This window comes from Leptodactylus fuscus, chromosome 6, assembly GCF_031893055.1.
Source record: "Leptodactylus fuscus isolate aLepFus1 chromosome 6, aLepFus1.hap2, whole genome shotgun sequence".
NCBI classification, from domain to species: domain Eukaryota; kingdom Metazoa; phylum Chordata; class Amphibia; order Anura; family Leptodactylidae; genus Leptodactylus; species Leptodactylus fuscus.
The window spans coordinates 180,940,888-180,963,132 of record NC_134270.1 but is presented as its reverse complement, the minus strand read 5'-3'; the positions used below and the strand labels follow the sequence as shown (position 1 = coordinate 180,963,132).

The 22,245-nt window shown below is 44.3% G+C and overlaps 1 protein-coding gene across 1 annotated transcript in view; it reads right to left on the bottom strand.

The window, feature by feature from the left end:
* Positions 1 to 2,238: 2,238 nt before the first annotated feature.
* Positions 2,239 to 22,245, bottom strand: part of LOC142209906 (uncharacterized) — a 79,538-nt gene continuing 59,531 nt past the window's right edge. The window contains exons 2-5 of the mRNA XM_075278946.1: positions 10,934 to 11,050; positions 7,290 to 7,442; positions 6,104 to 6,256; positions 2,239 to 2,532 (exon numbers count right to left, since the gene is read on the bottom strand). Of these exons, the coding sequence (XP_075135047.1) occupies positions 2,381 to 2,532; positions 6,104 to 6,256; positions 7,290 to 7,442; positions 10,934 to 11,050 (575 nt within the window). The 3' untranslated portion in view covers positions 2,239 to 2,380. The remainder of the gene's footprint in view (positions 2,533 to 6,103; positions 6,257 to 7,289; positions 7,443 to 10,933; positions 11,051 to 22,245) is intronic.

Below are 22,245 nucleotides of genomic sequence, written 5' to 3'. Positions count from 1 at the left end.
ACCATCAGAGGTATGGCCTCCTAGTGCAGAGGTAACCATTGGAGGTATGGCCTCCTGGTGTGGAGAGGTAACCATCGGAGGTATGGCCCCCTGGTGTGGAGGGGTAACCATTGGAGGTATGGCACCTTGGTGTGGAGAGGTAACCATTGGAGGTATGGCCCCCTGGTGTGGAGAGGTAACCATTGGAGGTATGGCCCCCTGGTTTGGAGAGGTAACCATCGGAGGTATGGCCCCCTGGTGTGGAGAGGTAACCATTGGCGGTATGGCCCCCTGGTGTGGAGAGGTAACCATCGGAGGTATGGCCCCTGATGTGGAGAGGTAACCATCAGAGGTATGGCCCCCTGGTGTGGAGAGGTAACCATCGGAGGTATGGCCCCCTGGTGTGGAGGGGTAACCATTGGAGGTATGGCTCCCTGGTGTGGAGAGGTAACCATTGGTGGTATGGCCCCCTGGTGTGGAGGGGTAACCATTGGAGGTATGGCCCCCTGGTGTGGAGAGGTAACCATCGGAGGTATGGCCCCCTGGTGTGGAGAGGTAACCATTGGCAGTATGGCCTCCTGGTGTGGAGAGGTAACCATCGGAGGTATGGCCTCCTGGTGTGGACAGGTGACCATCGGAGGTATGGCCTCCTGGTGTGGAGAGGTAACCATCGGAGGTATGGCCCCCTGGTGTGGAGAGGTAACCATCGGAGGTATGGCCTCCTGGTGTGGAGAGGTAACCATTGGAGGTATGGCTCCCTGGTGTGGAGCGGTGACCATCGGAGGTATGGCCTCCTGGTGTGGACAGGTGACCATCGGAGGTATGGCCTCCTGGTGTGGAGAGGTAACCATCGGAGGTATGGCCCCCTGGTGTGGAGAGGTAACCATCGGAGGTATGGCCTCCTGGTGTGGAGAGGTAACCATTGGAGGTATGGCTCCCTGGTGTGGAGCGGTGACCATCGGAGGTATGGCCCCCTGGTGTGGAGAGGTAACCATTGGCAGTATGGCCTCCTGGTGTGGAGAGGTAACCATCGGAGGTATGGCCTCCTGGTGTGGACAGGTGACCATCGGAGGTATGGCCCCCTGGTGTGGAGAGGTAACTAATATTTTATTGTTCTGATAATTGACTTTTTTTTTCTCGTGTGTCGGGGGTTGGCTGGATTGGATATTTTTTTTTTTTATTTCCCTTTCCATGTATACAATACCATGAGATCTTATTTATTGGTCAATCTCTTATAAATAATATAATTTCAGTCTGGAGGACCTGTCCTGTCTCTCAGCTCCAAGGACCTGTCCTATCTTTCAGCCTGAAGGACCTGTCCTGCCTCATAGTCTGGAGGACCTGCCCTATCTCTCATCCTGGAGGACCTGTCCTGTCTCTCAGTCTGGAGAACCTGTCCTGTCTCTCAGCTCCAAGGACATGTCCTGTCTCTCATCCTGGAGGACCTGTCCTGTCTCTCAGCCTGGAGGACCTGTCCTGTCTCTCAGTCTGGAGAACCTGTCCTGTCTCTCAGCTCCAAGGACATGTCCTGTCTCTCATCCTGGAGGACCTGTCCTGTCTCTCAGCCTGGAGGACCTGTCCTGTCACTCATCCTGGAGGACCTGTCCTGTCTCTCATCCTGGAGGACCTGACCTGTCTCTCATCCTGGAGGACCTGTCCTGTCTCTCATCCTGGAGGACCTGTCCTGTCTCTCATCCTGGAGGACCTGTCCTGTCTCTCATCCTGGAGGACCTGTCCTGTCTCTCATCCTGGAGGACCTGTCCTGTCTCTCAGTCTGGAGGATCTGTCCTGTCTCTCAGTCTGGAGGATCTGTCCTGTCTCTCAGCCTGGAGGACCTGTCCTGTCTCTCAGCCTGGAGGACCTGTCCTGTCTCTCATCCTGGAGGACCTGTCCTGTCTCTCATCCTGGAGGACCTGTCCTGTCTCTCAGTATGGAGGACCTGACCTGTCTCATCCTGGAGGACCTGTCCCATCCTGTATTCTACATACAGTACATCCCATTGATTTGTGGAGTGGATAACATGTAATAATCATTTTTCCCTGTGGTGTCGCTGCAAGGAATCTGAACACTTACTGCCAGGTTTACCCACAGATGAGGATCGCTGTAACACTTTGTGCTGAACCTTTCGTTGAGGAATCCTTTCAACAAGTTGGGTTTGTCAGCGGCGGACAGCCCTACCATGCTAGAAATCCTTTGTTATAGACCAAACTAACAACTTTTTGAAAATTGATAAAAAGACAGGAGATATTTTTTTGCTTCATCGTTTTAATGTGATTGGATTTATTTCATATTAAGCTGCAAATCTAACTGAGAAATTCTCATTACATGTATCCGTCACTAGACAGGACACAGGCCCAGCTTGCGGTTACTTTGCGGTTACGGGTTACCCTGGGAGGTTCCTTTAGTCTTCCTTTTCTATCGGGACCTTTTCTGCCGCAGTACAGGCAAGTTCTAGTTCTTTCATGCTTTTAGCTCCCGGCATAGCTCCAAATCCTAAGGCACACCCGCCCTTGGTGATGCAGCCTTTCACAGATACTTGTTGTACTGTGTGATCTACAAAACATAAGAATATGTCCATTAAAGATCTTAATAAACATCTACAAATTGTATCAATATCCCCATTAACCCCTTAGTGATCAGCCTGATGTGGACCTAAAGGTGTCCCTGATGTAGCTTATATTAGGTTCATGGGGAAACATTCCGTATAATCTCATGTATCCATTGAATCCATTCGCTCTTTTTATGCTGAGAAGTCAAGGGGGCGGTCCTATCAGTGATTGACAACTATCTCATAGTCACTAGCTAGGACCACCTGCTTGAAGTAGCATAGAAAGCAGGGCCGCGTCAGCTTTTTTTATTTTAAATACGAGGGCCCCGGCCCCCCTCCCCCTCTCCTGGCGCTGCCATTAATAATAATAGTAATAATAATAATACATGTTATTTCTATAGCGCCAACATATTCCGCAGCGCTGTACAATTTGTAGGGTTCAAGTACAGACAGAAAGATACATTACAGAGAAATAGTCACTGCACGCAATGGGACTGAGGGCCCTGCTCACAAGAGCTTACAATCTATGAGGTAGAGAGGATGACACAAGAGGTAGCAGGGGCGGTATTGCTTATACAGGGGTCAGACACTTTTGTAATAGAGGTGACTGTCATTACACAAACATAAGACTGTCTGAGCCGTCACCAGTCGTGTCCTGTAACATGTGGATGGAGCTTGGACAGATAAAGTTATCCTGAGATGACCTCATATCATGTGGGGTAATGTGGGGGCGGGGACAGAAGAGGGGTCATTTTAGGGAATTTAGTTACGGTACAGAAGGGGTTACATTAGGAATTGTGATCGGCCGGTCTGATAAGATGTGTCTTTAGTTTGCGTTTGAAGCTGTAGAAATTGGCAGCTAATCTGATTGTCCGGGGTAGAACATTCCAGAGTAGTGGTGCAGCTCGGGAGAAGTCTTGTATACGAGCGGGGGAGGTTCTGATAATAGAGGATGTAAGTGTTAGGTCATTGAGTGAATGGAGAGCACGGGTTGGGCGATAGAGATGAGGGAGGAAATGTAGGGAGGTGAGGCATTATGGAGAGCCTTGTGGGGGAGGGGGAGAACTTCATATTTTATTCTATAATGAATAGGCAGCCAATGTAACGACTGGCACAGACCGGAGGCCTCGCTGTAGTGACTGGCACAGACCGGAGGCCTCACTGTAGTGACTGGCACAGACCGGAGGCCTCGCTGTAGTGACCGGAACAGACCGGAGGCCTCGCTGTAGTGACCGGCACAGACCGGAGGCCTCGCTGTAGTGACCGGCACAGACCAGAGGCCTCGCAGTAGCGACCTGTGCAGACCGGAGGCCTCGCTGTAGTGACCGGCACAGACCGGAGGCCTCGCTGTAGTGACCGGCACAGACCGGAGGCCTCGCTGTAGTGACCGGCACAGACCGGAGGCCTCGCTGTAGTGACCGGCACAGACCGGAGGCCTCGCTGTAGTGACCGGCACAGACCGGAGACCTCGCTGTAGTGACCGGCACAGACCGGAGGCCTCGCTGTAGTGACCAGCACAGACCGGAGGCCTCGCTGTAGTGACCGGCACAGACCGGAGGCCTCGCTGTAGTGACCGGCACAGACCGGAGGCATCGCTGTAGAGACTGGCACAGACCGGAGGCCTCGCTGTAGTGACCGGCACAGACCAGAGGCATCGCTGTAGAGACCGGCACAGACCGGAGGCCTCGCTGTAGTGACTGGCACAGACCGGAGGCCTCGCTGTAGTGACCGGCACAGACCGGAGGCCTCGCTGTAGCATCTCGCCTGATAGATGAGCCTGGCCGCTGCATTCAGAATAGATTGTAGGGGGGAGAGTTTAGTGAGGGGAAGACGGATTAGTAAGGAGTTACAGTAGTCAAGGTGAGAATGAATCAGAGAGACAGTAAGTGTCTTTAGTGTATCTCTGGTGAGGAAAGGGCGTATTCTGGAGATGTTTTTGAGGTGGAGGTGACATGAACGTGCGAGTGATTCAATATGAGGGGTGAAGGAAAGGTCTGCGTCACACATGACCCCGAGGCAGCGGGCCTACTGCCTAGGAGTTATAGTAAGGCCTGAGACTGCAATGGATATATCAGGGACAGATCTATTAGATGGTGGAAACAGTAGTAGTTCAGTCTTAGAGAGATTTAGTGTCAGATAGAGCGAGGACATGATATTAGAGACAGCAGAGAGACAGTCACTGGTGTTCTGTATGAGTGCAGGGGTGATGTCACGGGAAGATGTGTATAATTGGGTGTCATCAGCATAAACATGGTACCTGAAGCCAATGGGGGCTGTGTAGAGAGAAAAGAGGAGGGGGCCTAGGACCGAGCCCTGAGGAACCCCAACAGCAAGGGAAAGAGGGGAAGAAACAGAGCCCGCAAATGATACACTGAAAGTGCGGTCTGAGAGATAAGAGGAGAACCAGGAGAGCGCAGTGTCCATGAGGCCGACTGAGAGGAGCATAGGAAGGAGGAGATGATGGTCAACAGTGTCAAAAGCTGGTCAAGAAAAATAAGAAGAGAGAAGTCGCCATTGGATTTAGCCATTAGGAGATCATTGGAGACTTTTGTGAGAGCCGTTTCAGTAGAGTGCAGAGCGCGGAAACCAGATTGTAAGGGGTCAAGCAGAGAGTTAGCAGAGAGATAGCGGATTAACCGAGAATAGACCAGGCGTTCCAAGAGTTTAGAGATGAAGGGGAGGTTAGAGACGGGTCGATAGTTAGCAGCACAGGATGGGTCCAGGGAGGGTTTCTTCAATAGCGGGGTTATAACAGCATGCTTGAAGGAGGATGAGACAGGATGATGTAATTAGGAAGACAGTTGCTGCCTCATTGTTGCAAACCAATAGAGGGCGCTCACTGGAATGTGCAAGCCTGTCTTAAGACAGGATTCCAGTGAAATAACCCAATAATGGCTGCTCCCTTTAGCCTCATGGAAGGCGGATTTGCATATTCTTCCCATAGTGAAGGAGGATGGGAAGATTCCAGAAGAGAGAGAGAGGTTAAATATTTTAGTAAGGTAAGTCGTGACATCTTGTGCTTATAACTAGTTAAAATGCTTCCTGCAACTGGGCATGAGACCTGCGGTTTACAAGACAATGAGAATGCAGACAGACGTCGGCTTCCCAGCACAGACAGTGCAATGACGTCATAACATCGCGACACCTGTGCCGAGACCGACTTCCTGCGCGTGGACAGGCAAGGGCTGGCAGCTCCGTTCATCAGGATCGCAAGTAGGTGAGAATAAGCACTTTCAATGTGGTTCGGGTGCGTGGCGAAGTAAGGCAAGTCCCAGCTGGAAGAAGTGGTCATGGCGGCCCAAAGGGAAGAGACGGGAGATGTGAAGGATTAGTCACAAAATGTTACCGCACTGTATTCACCTAAATCATCTGTAAAGCCTTGGATAGAGCTGATATATATCACTACATGGTCACCGTATAGTGATATCAACATACCTAAGTTGGCATCCCACATGGACATGTTTGCCCCTCCCCCTCTGTGCTGAGCCCCTTCTGACTCCAGGACAGAGTATTTGGGGCAAAAATAAGGAGGAGGGGTATATGATCATTAATGGGGAATTTCTACAGACAACTTACCAGAGACCTGAATTATTCCTCTGAACGTCACACAATCCAGCTCAGATCCTGAACACATGACTTTACCCGTCGGTATACATCCATCCATAGTGCTGTTACTATAACACGCATCGCACTGATGACCGTTCTTCTTTTCCAGAGATTCACAGCCGACTGTAAAACAAAGTCATCAGATATTTTCTTATTCTCATCATTCCAAACAGATCTTCAGGTTCCTACTGAGTGTTTGTTCCCATGAGTTGGTTCTGGCACGGGCTTTGGGACAGATTCCTCACCAAAATCCACATCCCATGCACGTGAAAGAGGTTTCCACAACTCCATTCACATGCAACCAAAAATTACTGGAAAAAATTTATGCAAAGCCCTGGAATAAAGAGGCTGCAAAATGATTGTCTACTAGGAAAACACAAGGACCCATCATTAATTTCTTCATGTATTGGGGAACTTGTGATGGGCTTGTGCTAAGAGACAGCAACCAATTGGAACAAGAAGAGTTGCAGTGTGAAGAATGAGGACCGGGCAAAGCGATACAACCCGGGCCGGGCCGCTGTCTGTAGTTCACCTAGCGAATGTTTGCTTAAAATATAACCAGTGGCTTGTAACCAGCAACATGGTTTTATGGGTCACTACACTGGTGGTAACAAGCCAAAGACTATACTCAACCAACCATCCAATATCTGAACTGGAAACACCAGTGACCTAACCTGGAGTTCCACCATCACCTAACCCCAAAATATAGACCAGAGGTTCCAAAACTTTTTTTCTCCTTGACCACTGTCAACATTTTACTGGTTTTGGTGGACCCCCTGTTGCTACATTTCTACCATATTCCCAAAACTCGTCAAAAAATGTGAAGATTAGATCTAACGATGGAAATTTACATCGCGGCTGAGACTCCTGGGGGTCCCCCTGGACCACTTTGGGAATCACTGATATAGACCCTAATGCCAAGGGATTGGCCTCTGTTGTATTAGTAGCCCATTAGTAGCCTGAAGGACTCTCTGGTGCTCTGCTTGGCCAGTCTGAACCTGAAGGGTTTGGTCTACTGACCCCTAATACCATATGTGCTCCAGATTTATATTACGACCTATAGTAATGCCAATAAGAAGCTCTATTATGTGTCATGTTGGCTATTTGATCATTGTAGCCCCTTACTCTTAGTAGCACTGGGTACATTTGCACTTACTTCCGTAGCAATGACCATCGTTGCTGTGGTTTCCCGTAGAGCACTGAGAGCTGACCCGGACAGTTAAGCCTTGTTCCGTGGTGACAGAGAAGCAGCCATTACAAGACGTTTTATCTCCGCACATTTTAGTTATTGTTTTATGATGCTGACCATCTGGAAGAAGAACAAGCCTGGTCATTACCTTACAGCTCAGGGCCAAGGTTACGGTGTGTACTTGCTGCAATCTCTGAGACTATTGGGCCGTATCTAGTCACATGTTACAGCATTAGTTTACCATTGGTGGGCTGAAGACAAACCTCATGTTACCGCCTGTATTAGGGAGCTTCGTGTCGGACATCTCCCAATATATAGATGACAGCAGACAGGGCCGCCATCAGGAATTTTGGGGGCCCATACAGCCTAAGTGTCTGCCCCCCCCCCCCGCCATTTTAAAACTACTTTATTTTGCGACATACCCATTCTGTATTACATTTCCCTTTATTTAGCAGCATTACAAGGCTAAGGGGGGAGTTCACACGGAGTTACGTGCCGCGTGATGTGGCACCAGTTCCGCACCTCCCATGAGGCGACCTGAAGCGAGCGCTTCAGGCGGCACTATGCCAGGGCCTCAGGGAGGGCGGCATTTTTGCTAACCTAAGCCAGTCCAGGACAAGCTGTCCTGGACTGGCTTAGCACCGAGCGGTGGTTTGGGGAGGCCACTGGAGCAACGCTCCTCCAGCAGCCTCCCCTCACACTCAGGCAGAGAGCAGGCAGTCTCTGGGCCTGCTCTCTGCCAGCGAACGGCGCTAAGCCCCGCCCCCTTTGAGTCGCCAAGCCCCTCCGCTAAGCCACGCCCCCGCTCCACCCCCTCCCCCAGCGGGGGGGGGGGGGGCGGCTTTCTGTACTTCGCCTCGGGCAGCGAAAGGAGCAGGTTCACCCCTGTGTGGCACGTAGACGCCGCGGGACCCTTTGTGGGCCGTACATGCTCCCATTGATTGAATAAATGCACAGCCGCAAACTAGCGCGGCGCATACGATCCCCGCTGCCATTGAAATCAATGGGAGCTTGTACGGCCCGCAAAGGGTCCCGCGGCGTCTACATGCCACATCACGCGGCACGTAACTCCGTGTGAACTCCCCCTTAATCAGATTCTATTTGCAGGTAAAATCTGCTCCGTGTGACAGCGCCTATAGAGAGCCAACACCATCTATAAGAGCCCTCCTAATAAATCCTCAGGGCTTATTCACATTGCGTTTTTGGCCTCCCTTGCCGGGATACGTTGGTAACCAGTCAGAATCAGCTGTCAACTTATCCCTGCACGGAGAACTGGCCATTAAAAAAAGGGGGGCCTGCAGTTCTCCGTGTAGGGATAAGTGGGGAGCTGATTGTGACTGGTTACCAACGTATCCCGGCAAGGGAGGCCAAAAACGCAACGTGAATACTCCTTTAAAGTGAAAGTCCCACCCCCAAACAGGCTGCTATGCTAGTAGTATAGCAGCCTACATCATTATTAATACAAAGCACACATACCATTGGAGGTATTGTGTGCTTTGTAGTTCTCCAGCTAAAAACTTATATATTATATATTATTGCCCCAGTTTCCTCTCCGCAGTGCCGCACACCCGATGCCCCAACAATCCCCCCCCCCCCCCGTCCACCTTCTAACATCTTTCCATTGCCCCCTGTACCCATACCTCCCAACTTTTGAAGAACCAAAAGAGGGACAAAATGTGCAGCGCGCATAGTGTGCCGCGGTAAATTTAGCACCACCCACTTTTGTGTTGACTCCGCCCATTCTCATTAATTTTTCATGTGCCCGCACACAGTATAATCCCGCTACAGTCACCCGTAAATTATATGTCTCCCCTCTATCTCTGCCCCCAGTTTCATATACACCCTTCATCTGCCCCCAGTTTCATGTCCCTCCATCTCTGCCCCCAGTTTCATGTCCCTCCATCTCTGCCCCCAGTTTCATGTCCCTCCATCTCTGCCCCCAGTTTCATGTCCCTCCATCTCTGCCCCCAGATTCATGTCCCCCATCTCTGCCCCCAGATTCATGTCCCCCCTCCATCTCTGCCCCCAGATTCATGTCCTCTCCATCTCTGCCCCCAGTTTCATGTCCCCCCTCCACCTCTGCCCCCAGATTCATGTCCCCCATCTCTGCCCCCAGATTCATGTCCCCCCTCCATCTCTGCCCCCAGATTCATGTCCCTCCATCTCTTTTGTTGTAGAGATGGAGGGACATGAATCTGGGGGCAGAGATAGAGGGGGGACATCCGCACTCTGTTCTGGATTAGGCCCAATGAATGAGCCTAGTCGGGAGGGAGTGTCTTCAGGCGGATGTTGCGAGGCATGAAGAATAAGCACCTCGCTTCTTTCTCCGGGAGCCAGAACAAACAGCTCTTGGAAAAAAGAACTAAGTGGCTCCCATTGATTTCAATGGGAGCCGTGTTTTTGGTCAGGATTTTGAGGCGAATACGGCCTCAATATCCTGACCAAAAAACTCAGTGTGAACTTACCCTTAGGCTAAGGCTACACTGGACGTCCCACAGCTCTTTAGACAAACAGTTCATGGAGTTTTCCTCCGCGGACTTTCTGTTATAATGATACCTATGGGGAAACCTCCGGTGTTTCTATAGGTATAATTGACATTCTGTGATGTCCATAACGTCTTTGGTTTTGGAAACCATGGTATGTCGGCACCACGGTTTTTACCGCACAGTGGGCATGGCATTCATTAGAATCCAATCCTCTTTGCCCTTACTGTAAAATGCCACGATTTTTCCCTCGGTGTTTCCACCACGGGCAAATTGTGGCATTTCCAGTCCGTGAGGCCCCGATCTTACGCTTAGGCACCACGTTGCATGAGCATGTGTCTTTTTTATAGCCAAAGCCAAGAATGGCTACAAAGAGAATGGAAAATATAAAGGAGGCTCCTAGATGTTTTCCTTCTGTTAAATCCAGTCCTGACTTTGGCTCAAAAAACACAGCAAAAAAGGCTGCGCTTCTACAATGTGGTGTCTCTGTCTTAAAAAGGTTGTCAAAGCTATAAAACATACTCACCTGCTCCGGTGCCTCCCAGCGCGGTCCGGTCATGTAGCTCCACTGTCTTCCAGCATAAGTCCCTGTTGCACGTGACCACTGAGGTCAAATAGCCACCTCGGCGGCCACAGGAAGGGACCCAGTGAGGTCTCTACCTGTAACATCCCCGGGTCCCTTCCTATGGCTGCAGATTGGGTGCAGCGGTCAGCTGACTGGCCTCAGTGATCACGTGACTGCCAAGCTCAATCAGTAGCCTCGGTGGAAGAGACCCCGGACTGTGCAGAGAATGCAGAGTTTTGGAAAATGCAATGTTATTTGTTATTTTACCTTCTCCTTTTCTTGAAAGTTTTCTGACAAGGCTGTAGAGAGAGCCCATCCCCACTGGAGGAATTGTAAGCCCCCTGACTCTGATGAACCCACCTCTTAAACCTCCTATAAGGCCTTATTCATACCTGTGTGATGGACACGTGGGCTCTCGCTGTATATTTACTCCTAAAAAAGTTGATTGAAATGAGAAGCCCGCGCTTAGTCCTGATCTGATTTTGGAGCAGCCATTAAGAGGTGAGACCTGAGTCACTTTCATTGTTATTGTTTAGTTAACAAGGTACATAAAAGGTACGTACTTAGTATACAGTGTTCCGAAACTGTCATGCATACACCACTAGGACATTTTACTGATTTGGTTGGACAACACTCCGTCTGGCCAATATTCCAGCAACTGCTACATTCAGTGGGATCGTCTGAAATAGAATAAAATATAGTGTGAAAATACATAGAAGAAGAGGGGGAGTGGGGGTGTGCGGCTGCAGCTTCTATTCTTAGTGTCTGTGAGACTGCATGCTGTGAGAGGGGAGAAGCAGTGGGGGAATTCACTAGTTTTATGGTGTATATGGGAATAGCTGTGATACATCTTTAGTGTTCAGTAGAGATGAGCGAACACTAAAATGTTCGAGGTTCGAAATTCGATTCGAACAGCCGCTCACTGTTCGAGTGTTCGAATGGGTTTCGAACCCCATTATAGTCTATGGGGAACATAAACTCGTTAAGGGGGAAACCCAAATTCGTGTCTGGAGGGTCACCAAGTCCACTATGACACCCCAGGAAATAGATACCAACACCCTGGAATGACACTGGGACAGCAGGGGAAGCATGTCTGGGGGCATAAAAGTCACTTTATTTCATGGAAATCCCTGTCAGTTTGCGATTTTCGCAAGCTAACTTTTCCCCATAGAAATGCATTGGCCAGTGCTGATTGGCCAGAGTACGGAACTCGACCAATCAGCGCTGGCTCTGCTGGAGGAGGCGGAGTCTAAGATCGCTCCACACCAGTCTCCATTCAGGTCCGACCTTAGACTCCGCCTCCTCCGGCAGAGCCAGCGCTGATTGGCCGAAGGCTGGCCAATGCATTCCTATGCGAATGCAGAGACTTAGCAGTGCTGAGTCAGTTTTGCTCAACTACACATCTGATGCACACTCGGCACTGCTACATCAGATGTAGCAATCTGATGTAGCAGAGCCGAGGGTGCACTAGAACCCCTGTGCAAACTCAGTTCACGCTAATAGAATGCATTGGCCAGCGCTGATTGGCCAATGTATTCTATTAGCCTGATGAAGTAGAGCTGAATGTGTGTGCTAAGCACACACATTCAGCACTGCTTCATCACGCCAATACAATGCATTAGCCAGTGCTGATTGGCCAGAGTACGGAATTCGGCCAATCAGCGCTGGCTCTGCTGGAGGAGGCGGAGTCTAAGGTCGGACCTGAATGGAGACTGGTGTGGAGCGATCTTAGACTCCGCCTCCTCCAGCAGAGCCAGCGCTGATTGGTCGAGTTCCGTACTCTGGCCAATCAGCGCTGGCCAATGCATTCTATTAGCCCGATGAAGTAGAGCTGAATGTGTGTGCTTAGCACACACATTCAGCTCTACTTCATCAGACTAATAGAATACATTGGCCAATCAGCGCTGGCCAATGCATTCTATTAGCTTGATGAAGCAGAGTGTGCACAAGGGTTCAAGCGCACCCTCGGCTCTGATGTAGCAGAGCCGAGGGTGCACAAGGGTTCAAGTGCACCCTCGGCTCTCCTACATCAGAGCCGAGGGTGCGCTTGAACCCTTGTGCAGCCTCGGCTCTGCTACATCAGAGCCGAGGGTGCGCTTGAACCCTTGTGCACACTCTGCTTCATCAAGCTAATAGAATGCATTGGCCAGCACTGATTGGCCAGAGTACGGAATTCGGCCAATCAGCGCTGGCCAATGCATCCCTATGGGAAAAAGTTTATCTCACAAAAATCACAATTACACACCCGATAGAGCCCCAAAAAGTTATTTTTAATAACATTCCCCCCTAAATAAAGGTTATCCCTAGCTATCCCTGCCTGTACAGCTATCCCTGTCTCATAGTCACAAAGTTCACATTCTCATATGACCCGGATTTGAAATCCACTATTCGTCTAAAATGGAGGTCACCTGATTTCGGCAGCCAATGACTTTTTCCAATTTTTTTCAATGCCCCCAGTGTCGTAGTTCCTGTGCCACCTCCCCTGCGCTGTTATTGGTGCAAAAAAGGCGCCAGGGAAGGTGGGAGGGGAATCGAATTTTGGCGCACTTTACCACGTGGTGTTCGATTCGATTCGAACATGGCGAACACCCTGATATCCGATCGAACATGTGTTCGATAGAACACTGTTCGCTCATCTCTAGTGTTCAGCCCTTTTTTGCACCACTTCCCTCTTTCTGTGCTCCGCCTACCGCTTTTTGTGAAAGTGGGGTGAACAGGATGGTGAGCCAGGGCATGGAATCCTTGGCCCCAAAAAATTAGGTGTAGAGGCGATTCTACAGTTTCCAGATATATCTTTCTAAGGCTTCATGCCCACGACCAACTGTTCAATCCAAGGGTCTCCATTTTGGTCTTTGTTCAGGATTTTTTTTTTCCTTGAACAATATTTCCTATTCCTGTTTCCCTGTTTCTCCCATTGCTATAAGAAAAAAGAACCCATTGAAATTAATGGGCGGCTTTTTTTTCAGTGTTGAAATTCCACACTAAATTCCTCACCATTTTCCTCATTTGTGAATGTCCCTACATATAACCTGTGGGGCTAATCACTGAGACCCTTATAGCTCTCCCCATATACACAGTGTCTGTACTAATAGCTATGCCTATATACACATAGTGTCTGTACTAATAGCTATCTCCATATACACATAGTGTCTGTACTAATAGCTATCTCCATATACACAGTGTCTGTACTAATAGCTATGCCTATATACACATAGTGTCTGTACTAATAGCTATCTCCATATACACATAGTGTCTGTACTAATAGCTATCTCCATATACACATAGTGTCTGTACTAATAGCTATCCCCATATACACAGTGTCTGTACTAATAGCTATCTCCATATACACATAGTGTCTGTACTAATAGCTATCTCCATATACACACAGTGTCTGTACTAATAGCTATCCCATATACACATAGTGTCTGTACTAATAGCTATCCCCATATACACAGTGCCTGTACTAATAGCTATCCCCATATACACATAGTGTCTGTACTAATAGCTATCCCCATATACACATAGTGTCTGTACTAATAGCTATCCCCATATACACATAGTGTCTGTACTAATAGCTATCTCCATATACACATAGTGTCTGTACTAATAGCTATCTCCATATACACATAGTGTCTGTACTAATAGCTATCTCCATATACACATAGTGTCTGTACTAATAGCTATCCCCATATACACAGTGCCTGTACTAATAGCTATCCCCATATACACATAGTGCCTGTACTAATAGCTATCCCCATATACACATAGTGTCTGTACTAATAGCTATCTCCATATACACATAGTGTCTGTACTAATAGCTATGCCCATATACACATAGTGTCTGTACTAATAGCTATCTCCATATACACATAGTGCCTGTACTAATAGCTATCCCCATATACACATAGTGTCTGTACTAATAGCTATCTCCATATACACATAGTGCCTGTACTAATAGCTATCCCTATATACACATAGTGTCTGTACTAATAGCTATCTCCATATACACATAGTGTCTGTACTAATAGCTATCCCCATATACACATAGTGTCTGTACTAATAGCTATCTCCATATACACATAGTGTCTGTACTAATAGCTATCTCCATATACACATAGTGTCTGTACTAATAGCTATCTCCATATACACATAGTGTCTGTACTAATAGCTATCCCCATATACAAAGTGCCTGTACTAATAGCTATCCCCATATACACATAGTGTCTGTACTAATAGCTATCTCCATATACACATAGTGCCTGTACTAATAGCTATCCCCATATACACATAGTGTCTGTACTAATAGCGATCCCCATATACACATATTGTCTGTACTAATAGCTATCTCCATATACACATATTGTCTGTACTAATAGCTATCCCTATATACACATAGTGTCTGTACTAATAGCTATCCCCATATACACAGTGTCTGTACTAATAGCTATCTCCATATACACATAGTGTCTGTACTAATAGCTATCTCCATATACACATAGTGTCTGTACTAATAGCGATCCCCATATACACATAGTGTCTGTACTAATAACTATCCCCATATACACAGTGTCTGTACTAATAGCTATCCCCATATACACATAGTGTCTGTACTAATAGCTATCTCCATATACATATAGTGTCTGTACTAATAGCTATCTCCATATACACATAGTGTCTGTACTAATAGCTATCCCCATATACACATAGTGTCTGTACTAATAGCTATCTCCATATACACATAGTGTCTGTACTAATAGCTATCCCCATATACACATAGTGTCTGTACTAATAGCTATCCCCATATACACAGTGTCTGTACTAATAGCTATCTCCATATACACATAGTGTCTGTACTAATAGCTATCCCCATATACACATAGTGTCTGTACTAATAGCTATCCCATATACACATAGTGTCTGTACTAATAGCTATACCCATATACACATAGTGCCTGTACTAATAGCGATCCCCATATACACATAGTGTCTGTACTAATAGCGATCCCCATATACACATAGTGTCGGTACTAATAGCTATCCCCATATACACATAGTGTCTGTACTAATAGCTATCCCCATATACACATAGTGTCTGTACTAATAGCTATCCCCATATACACATAGTGTCTGTACTAATAGCTATCCCTATATACACATAGTGCCTGTACTAATAGCTATCCCATATACATATAGTGTCTGTACTAATAGCTATCCCCATATATACACAGTGTCTGTACTAATAGCTATCTCCATATACACATAGTGTCTGTACTAATAGCTATCCCCATATACACATAGTGTCTGTACTAATAGCTATCCCTATATACACATAGTGTCTGTACTAATAGCTATCTCCATATACACATAGTGTCTGTACTAATAGCTATCCCTATATACACATAGTGCCTGTACTAATAGCTATCCCATATACATATAGTGTCTGTACTAATAGCTATCTCCATATACACATAGTGTCTGTACTAATAGCTATCCCCATATACACATAGTGCCTGTACTAATAGCTATCTCCATATACACATAGTGTCTGTACTAATAGCTATCTCCATATACACATAGTGTCTGTACTAATAGCTATCTCCATATACACATAGTGTCTGTACTAATAGCTATCCCTATATACACACAGTGTCTGTACTAATAGCTATCCCCATATACACAGTGTCTGTACTAATAGCTATCCCTATATACACATAGTGTCTGTACTAATAGCTATCCCCATATACACATAGTGTCTGTACTAATAGCTATCTCCATATACACATAGTGTCTGTACTAATAGCTATCTCCATATACACATAGTGTCTGTACTAATAGCTATCTCCATATACACATAGTGTCTGTACTAATAGCTATCCCCATATACACATAGTGTCTGTACTAATAGCTATCCCCATATACACATAATGTCTGTACTAATAGCTATCCCCATATACACAGTGTCTGTACTAATAGCTATCCCTATATACACATAGTGTCTGTACTAATAGCTATCCCCATATACACATAGTGTCTGTACTAATAGCTATCTCCATATACACATAGTGTCTGTACTAATAGCTATCTCCATATACACATAGTGTCTGTACTAATAGCTATCTCCATATACACATAGTGTCTGTACTAATAGCTATCCCCATATACACATAGTGTCTGTACTAATAGCTATCCCCATATACACATAATGTCTGTACTAATAGCTATCTCCATATACACATAGTGTCTGTACTAATAGCTATCCCTATATACACATAGTGTCTGTACTAATAGCTATCCCCATATACACATAGTGTCTGTACTAATAGCTATCTCCATATACACATAGTGTCTGTACTAATAGCTATCTCCATATACACATAGTGTCTGTACTAATAGCTATCTCCATATACACATAGTGTCTGTACTAATAGCTATCTCCATATACACAGTGTCTGTACTAATAGCTATCCCATATACACATAGTGTCTGTACTAATAGCTATCTCCATATACACATAGTGTCTGTACTAATAGCGATCCCCATATACACATAGTGTCTGTACTAATAGCTATTCCATATACATATAGTGTCTGTACTAATAGCTATCCCTATATACACATAGTGTCTGTACTAATAGCTATCCATATATACACATAGTGTCTGTACTAATAGCTATTCCATATACACATAGTGTCTGTACTAATAGCTATCCCCATATACACATAGTGTCTGTACTAATAGCTATTCCATATACATATAGTGTCTGTACTAATAGCTATCCCTATATACACATAGTGCCTGTACTAATAGCTATCCCATATACACATAGTGTCTGTACTAATAGCGATCCCCATATACACATAGTCTCGGTACTAATAGCTATCCCCATATACACATAGTGTCTGTACTAATAGCTATCCCCATATACACATAGTGTCTGTACTAATAGCTATTCCATATACATATAGTGTCTGTACTAATAGCTATCCCTATATACACATAGTGTCTGTACTAATAGCTATCCATATATACACATAGTGTCTGTACTAATAGCTATTCCATATACACATAGTGTCTGTACTAATAGCTATCCCCATATACACATAGTGTCTGTACTAATAGCTATCCCTATATACACATAGTGTCTGTACTAATAGCTATCCCTATATACACATAGTGCCTGTACTAATAGCTATCCCATATACATATAGTGCCTGTACTAATAGCTATCCCCATATACACAGTGTCTGTACTAATAGCTATCTCCATATACACATAGTGTCTGTACTAATAGCTATCCCCATATACACATAGTGTCTGTACTAATAGCTATCCCTATATACACATAGTGTCTGTACTAATAGCTATCCCTATATACACATAGTGCCTGTACTAATAGCTATCCCATATACATATAGTGCCTGTACTAATAGCTATCCCCATATACACAGTGTCTGTACTAATAGCTATCTCCATATACACATAGTGTCTGTACTAATAGCTATCCCCATATACACATAGTGTCTGTACTAATAGCTATCCCATATACATATAGTGCCTGTACTAATAGCTATCCCCATATACACAGTGTCTGTACTAATAGCTATCTCCTTATACACATAGTGTCTGTACTAATAGCTATCCCTATATACACACAGTGTCTGTACTAATAGCTATCCCCATATACACATAGTGTCTGTACTAATAGCTATCTCCATATACACATAGTGTCTGTACTAATAGCTATCCCCATATACACATAGTGTCTGTACTAATAGCTATCTCCATATACACATAGTGTCTGTACTAATAGCTATCCCCATATACACATAGTGTCTGTACTAATAGCTATCCCTATATACACATAGTGTCTGTACTAATAGCTATCCCCATATACACATAGTGTCTGTACTAATTGCTATCTCCATATACACATAGTGTCTGTACTAATAGCTATCTCCATATACACATAGTGCCTGTACTAATAGCTATCCCCATATACACATAGTGTCTGTACTAATAGCTATCTCCATATACACATAGTGTCTGTACTAATAGCTATCCCTATATACACATAGTGTCTGTACTAATAGCTATCCCCATATATACACAGTGTCTGTACTAATAGCTATCTCCATATACACATAGTGTCTGTACTAATAGCTATCCCTATATACACATAGTGTCTGTACTAATAGCTATCCCATATACATATAGTGTCTGTACTAATAGCTATCCCCATATATACACAGTGTCTGTACTAATAGCTATCTCCATATACACATAGTGTCTGTACTAATAGCTATCTCCATATACACATAGTGTCTGTACTAATAGCTATCTCCATATACACATAGTGTCTGTACTAATAGCTATCCCTATATACACATAGTGTCTGTACTAATAGCTATCCCATATACACATAGTGCCTGTACTAATAGCTATCTCCATATACACATAGTGTATGTACTAATAGTTATCCCATATACACATAGTGTCTGTACTAATAGCTATCCCCATATACACATAGTGTCTGTACTAATAGCTATCCCATATACACATAGTGTCTGTACTAATAGCTATCCCCATATACACATAGTGTCTGTACTAATAGCTATCTCCATATACACACAGTGTCTGTACTAATAGCTATCCCCATATACACATAGTGTCTGTACTAATAGCTATCTCCATATACACATAGTGTCTGTACTAATAGCTATCCCCATATACACATAGTGTCTGTACTAATAGCTATCTCCATATACACATAGTGTCTGTACTAATAGCTATCCCCATATACACATAGTGTCTGTACTAATAGCTATCCCTATATACACATAGTGTCTGTACTAATAGCTATCCCATATACACATAGTGTCTGTACTAATAGCTATCTCCATATACACATAGTGTCTGTACTAATAGCTATCCCATATACATATAGTGTCTGTACTAATAGCTATCCCATATACACACAGTGTCTGTACTAATAGCTATCTCCATATACACACAGTGTCTGTACTAATAGCTATCTCCATATACACATAGTGTCTGTACTAATAGCTATCTCCATATACACATAGTGTCTGTACTAATAGCTATCCCATATACACATAGTGCCTGTACTAATAGCTATCTCCATATACACATAGTGTATGTACTAATAGTTATCCCATATACACATAGTGTCTGTACTAATAGCTATCCCCATATACACATAGTGTCTGTACTAATAGCTATCCCATATACACATAGTGTCTGTACTAATAGCTATCTCCATATACACACAGTGTCTGTACTAATAGCTATCCCCATATACACATAGTGTCTGTACTAATAGCTATCTCCATATACACATAGTGTCTGTACTAATAGCTATCCCCATATACACATAGTGTCTGTACTAATAGCTATCTCCATATACACATAGTGTCTGTACTAATAGCTATCCCCATATACACATAGTGTCTGTACTAATAGCTATCCCTATATACACATAGTGTCTGTACTAATAGCTATCCCATATACACATAGTGTCTGTACTAATAGCTATCTCCATATACACATAGTGTCTGTACTAATAGCTATCCCATATACATATAGTGTCTGTACTAATAGCTATCCCATATACACACAGTGTCTGTACTAATAGCTATCTCCATATACACACAGTGTCTGTACTAATAGCTATCTCCATATACACATAGTGTCTGTACTAATAGCTATCTCCATATACACATAGTGTCTGTACTAATAGCTATCCCCATATACACATAGTGTCTGTACTAATAGCTATCCCCATATACACATAGTGTCTGTACTAATAGCGATCCCCATATACACTTAGTGTCTGTACTAATAGCGATCCCCATATACACATAGTGTCGGTACTAATAGCTATCCCCATATACACATAGTGTCTGTACTAATAGCTATCTCCATATACACATAGTGTCTGTACTAATAGCTATCCCCATATACACATAGTGTCTGTACTAATAGCTATCCCTATATACACATAGTGTCTGTACTAATAGCTATCCCTATATACACATAGTGTCTGTACTAATAGCTATCCCTATATACACATAGTGCCTGTACTAATAGCTATCCCATATACATATAGTGTCTGTACTAATAGCTATCCCCATATATACACAGTGTCTGTACTAATAGCTATCTCCATATACACATAGTGTCTGTACTAATAGCTATCCCCATATACACATAGTGTCTGTACTAATAGCTATCCCATATACATATAGTGTCTGTACTAATAGCTATCCCATATACACACAGTGTCTGTACTAATAGCTATCCCATATACATATAGTGTCTGTACTAATAGCTATCCTCATATACACATAGTGTCTGTACTAATAGCTATCCCATATACACATAGTGTCTGTACTAATAGCTATCTCCATATACACATAGTGTCTGTACTAATAGCTATCCCATATACACATAGTGTCTGTACTAATAGCGATCCCCATATACACATAGTGTCTGTACTAATAGCTATCTCCATATACACATAGTGTCTGTACTAATAGCTATCTCCATATACACATAGTGTCTGTACTAATAGCTATCTCCATATACACATAGTGTCTGTACTAATAGCTATCTCCATATACACATAGTGTCTGTACTAATAGCTATCCCATATACACATAGTGTCTGTACTAATAGCTATCCCCATATACACATAGTGTCTGTACTAATAGCTATCTCCATATACACAGTGTCTGTACTAATAGCTATCCCATATACACATAGTGTCTGTACTAATAGCTATCTCCATATACACATAGTGTCTGTACTAATAGCGATCCCCATATACACATAGTCTCGGTACTAATAGCTATCCCCATATACACATAGTGTCTGTACTAATAGCTATCTCCATATACACATAGTGTCTGTACTAATAGCTATCCCTATATACACATAGTGTCTGTACTAATAGCTATCCATATATACACATAGTGTCTGTACTAATAGCTATTCCATATACATATAGTGTCTGTACTAATAGCTATCCCTATATACACATAGTGCCTGTACTAATAGCTATCCCATATACATATAGTGTCTGTACTAATAGCTATCCCCATATATACACAGTGTCTGTACTAATAGCTATCTCCATATACACATAGTGTCTGTACTAATAGCTATCTCCATATACACATAGTGTCTGTACTAATAGCTATCCCCATATACACATAGTGTCTGTACTAATAGCTATCCCATATACATATAGTGCCTGTACTAATAGCTATCCCCATATACACATAGTGTCTGTACTAATAGCTATCCCCATTTACACATAGTGCCTGTACTAATAGCTATCTCCATATACACATAGTGTCTGTACTAATAGCTATCTCCATATACACATAGTGTCTGTACTAATAGCTATCTCCATATACACATAGTGTCTGTACTAATAGCTATCCCTATATACACACAGTGTCTGTACTAATAGCTATCTCCATATACACATAGTGTCTGTACTAATAGCTATCCCCATATACACATAGTGTCTGTACTAATAGCTATCCCCATATACACATAGTGTCTGTACTAATAGCTATCTCCATATACACATAGTGTCTGTACTAATAGCTATCCCCATATACACATAGTGTCTGTACTAATAGCTATCCCCATATACACATAGTGTCTGTACTAATAGCTATCCCCATATACACATAGTGTCTGTACTAATAGCTATCTCCATATACACATAGTGTCTGTACTAATAGCTATCCCCATATACACATAGTGTCTGTACTAATAGCTATCTCCATATACACATAGTGTCTGTACTAATAGCTATCCCATATACATATAGTGTCTGTACTAA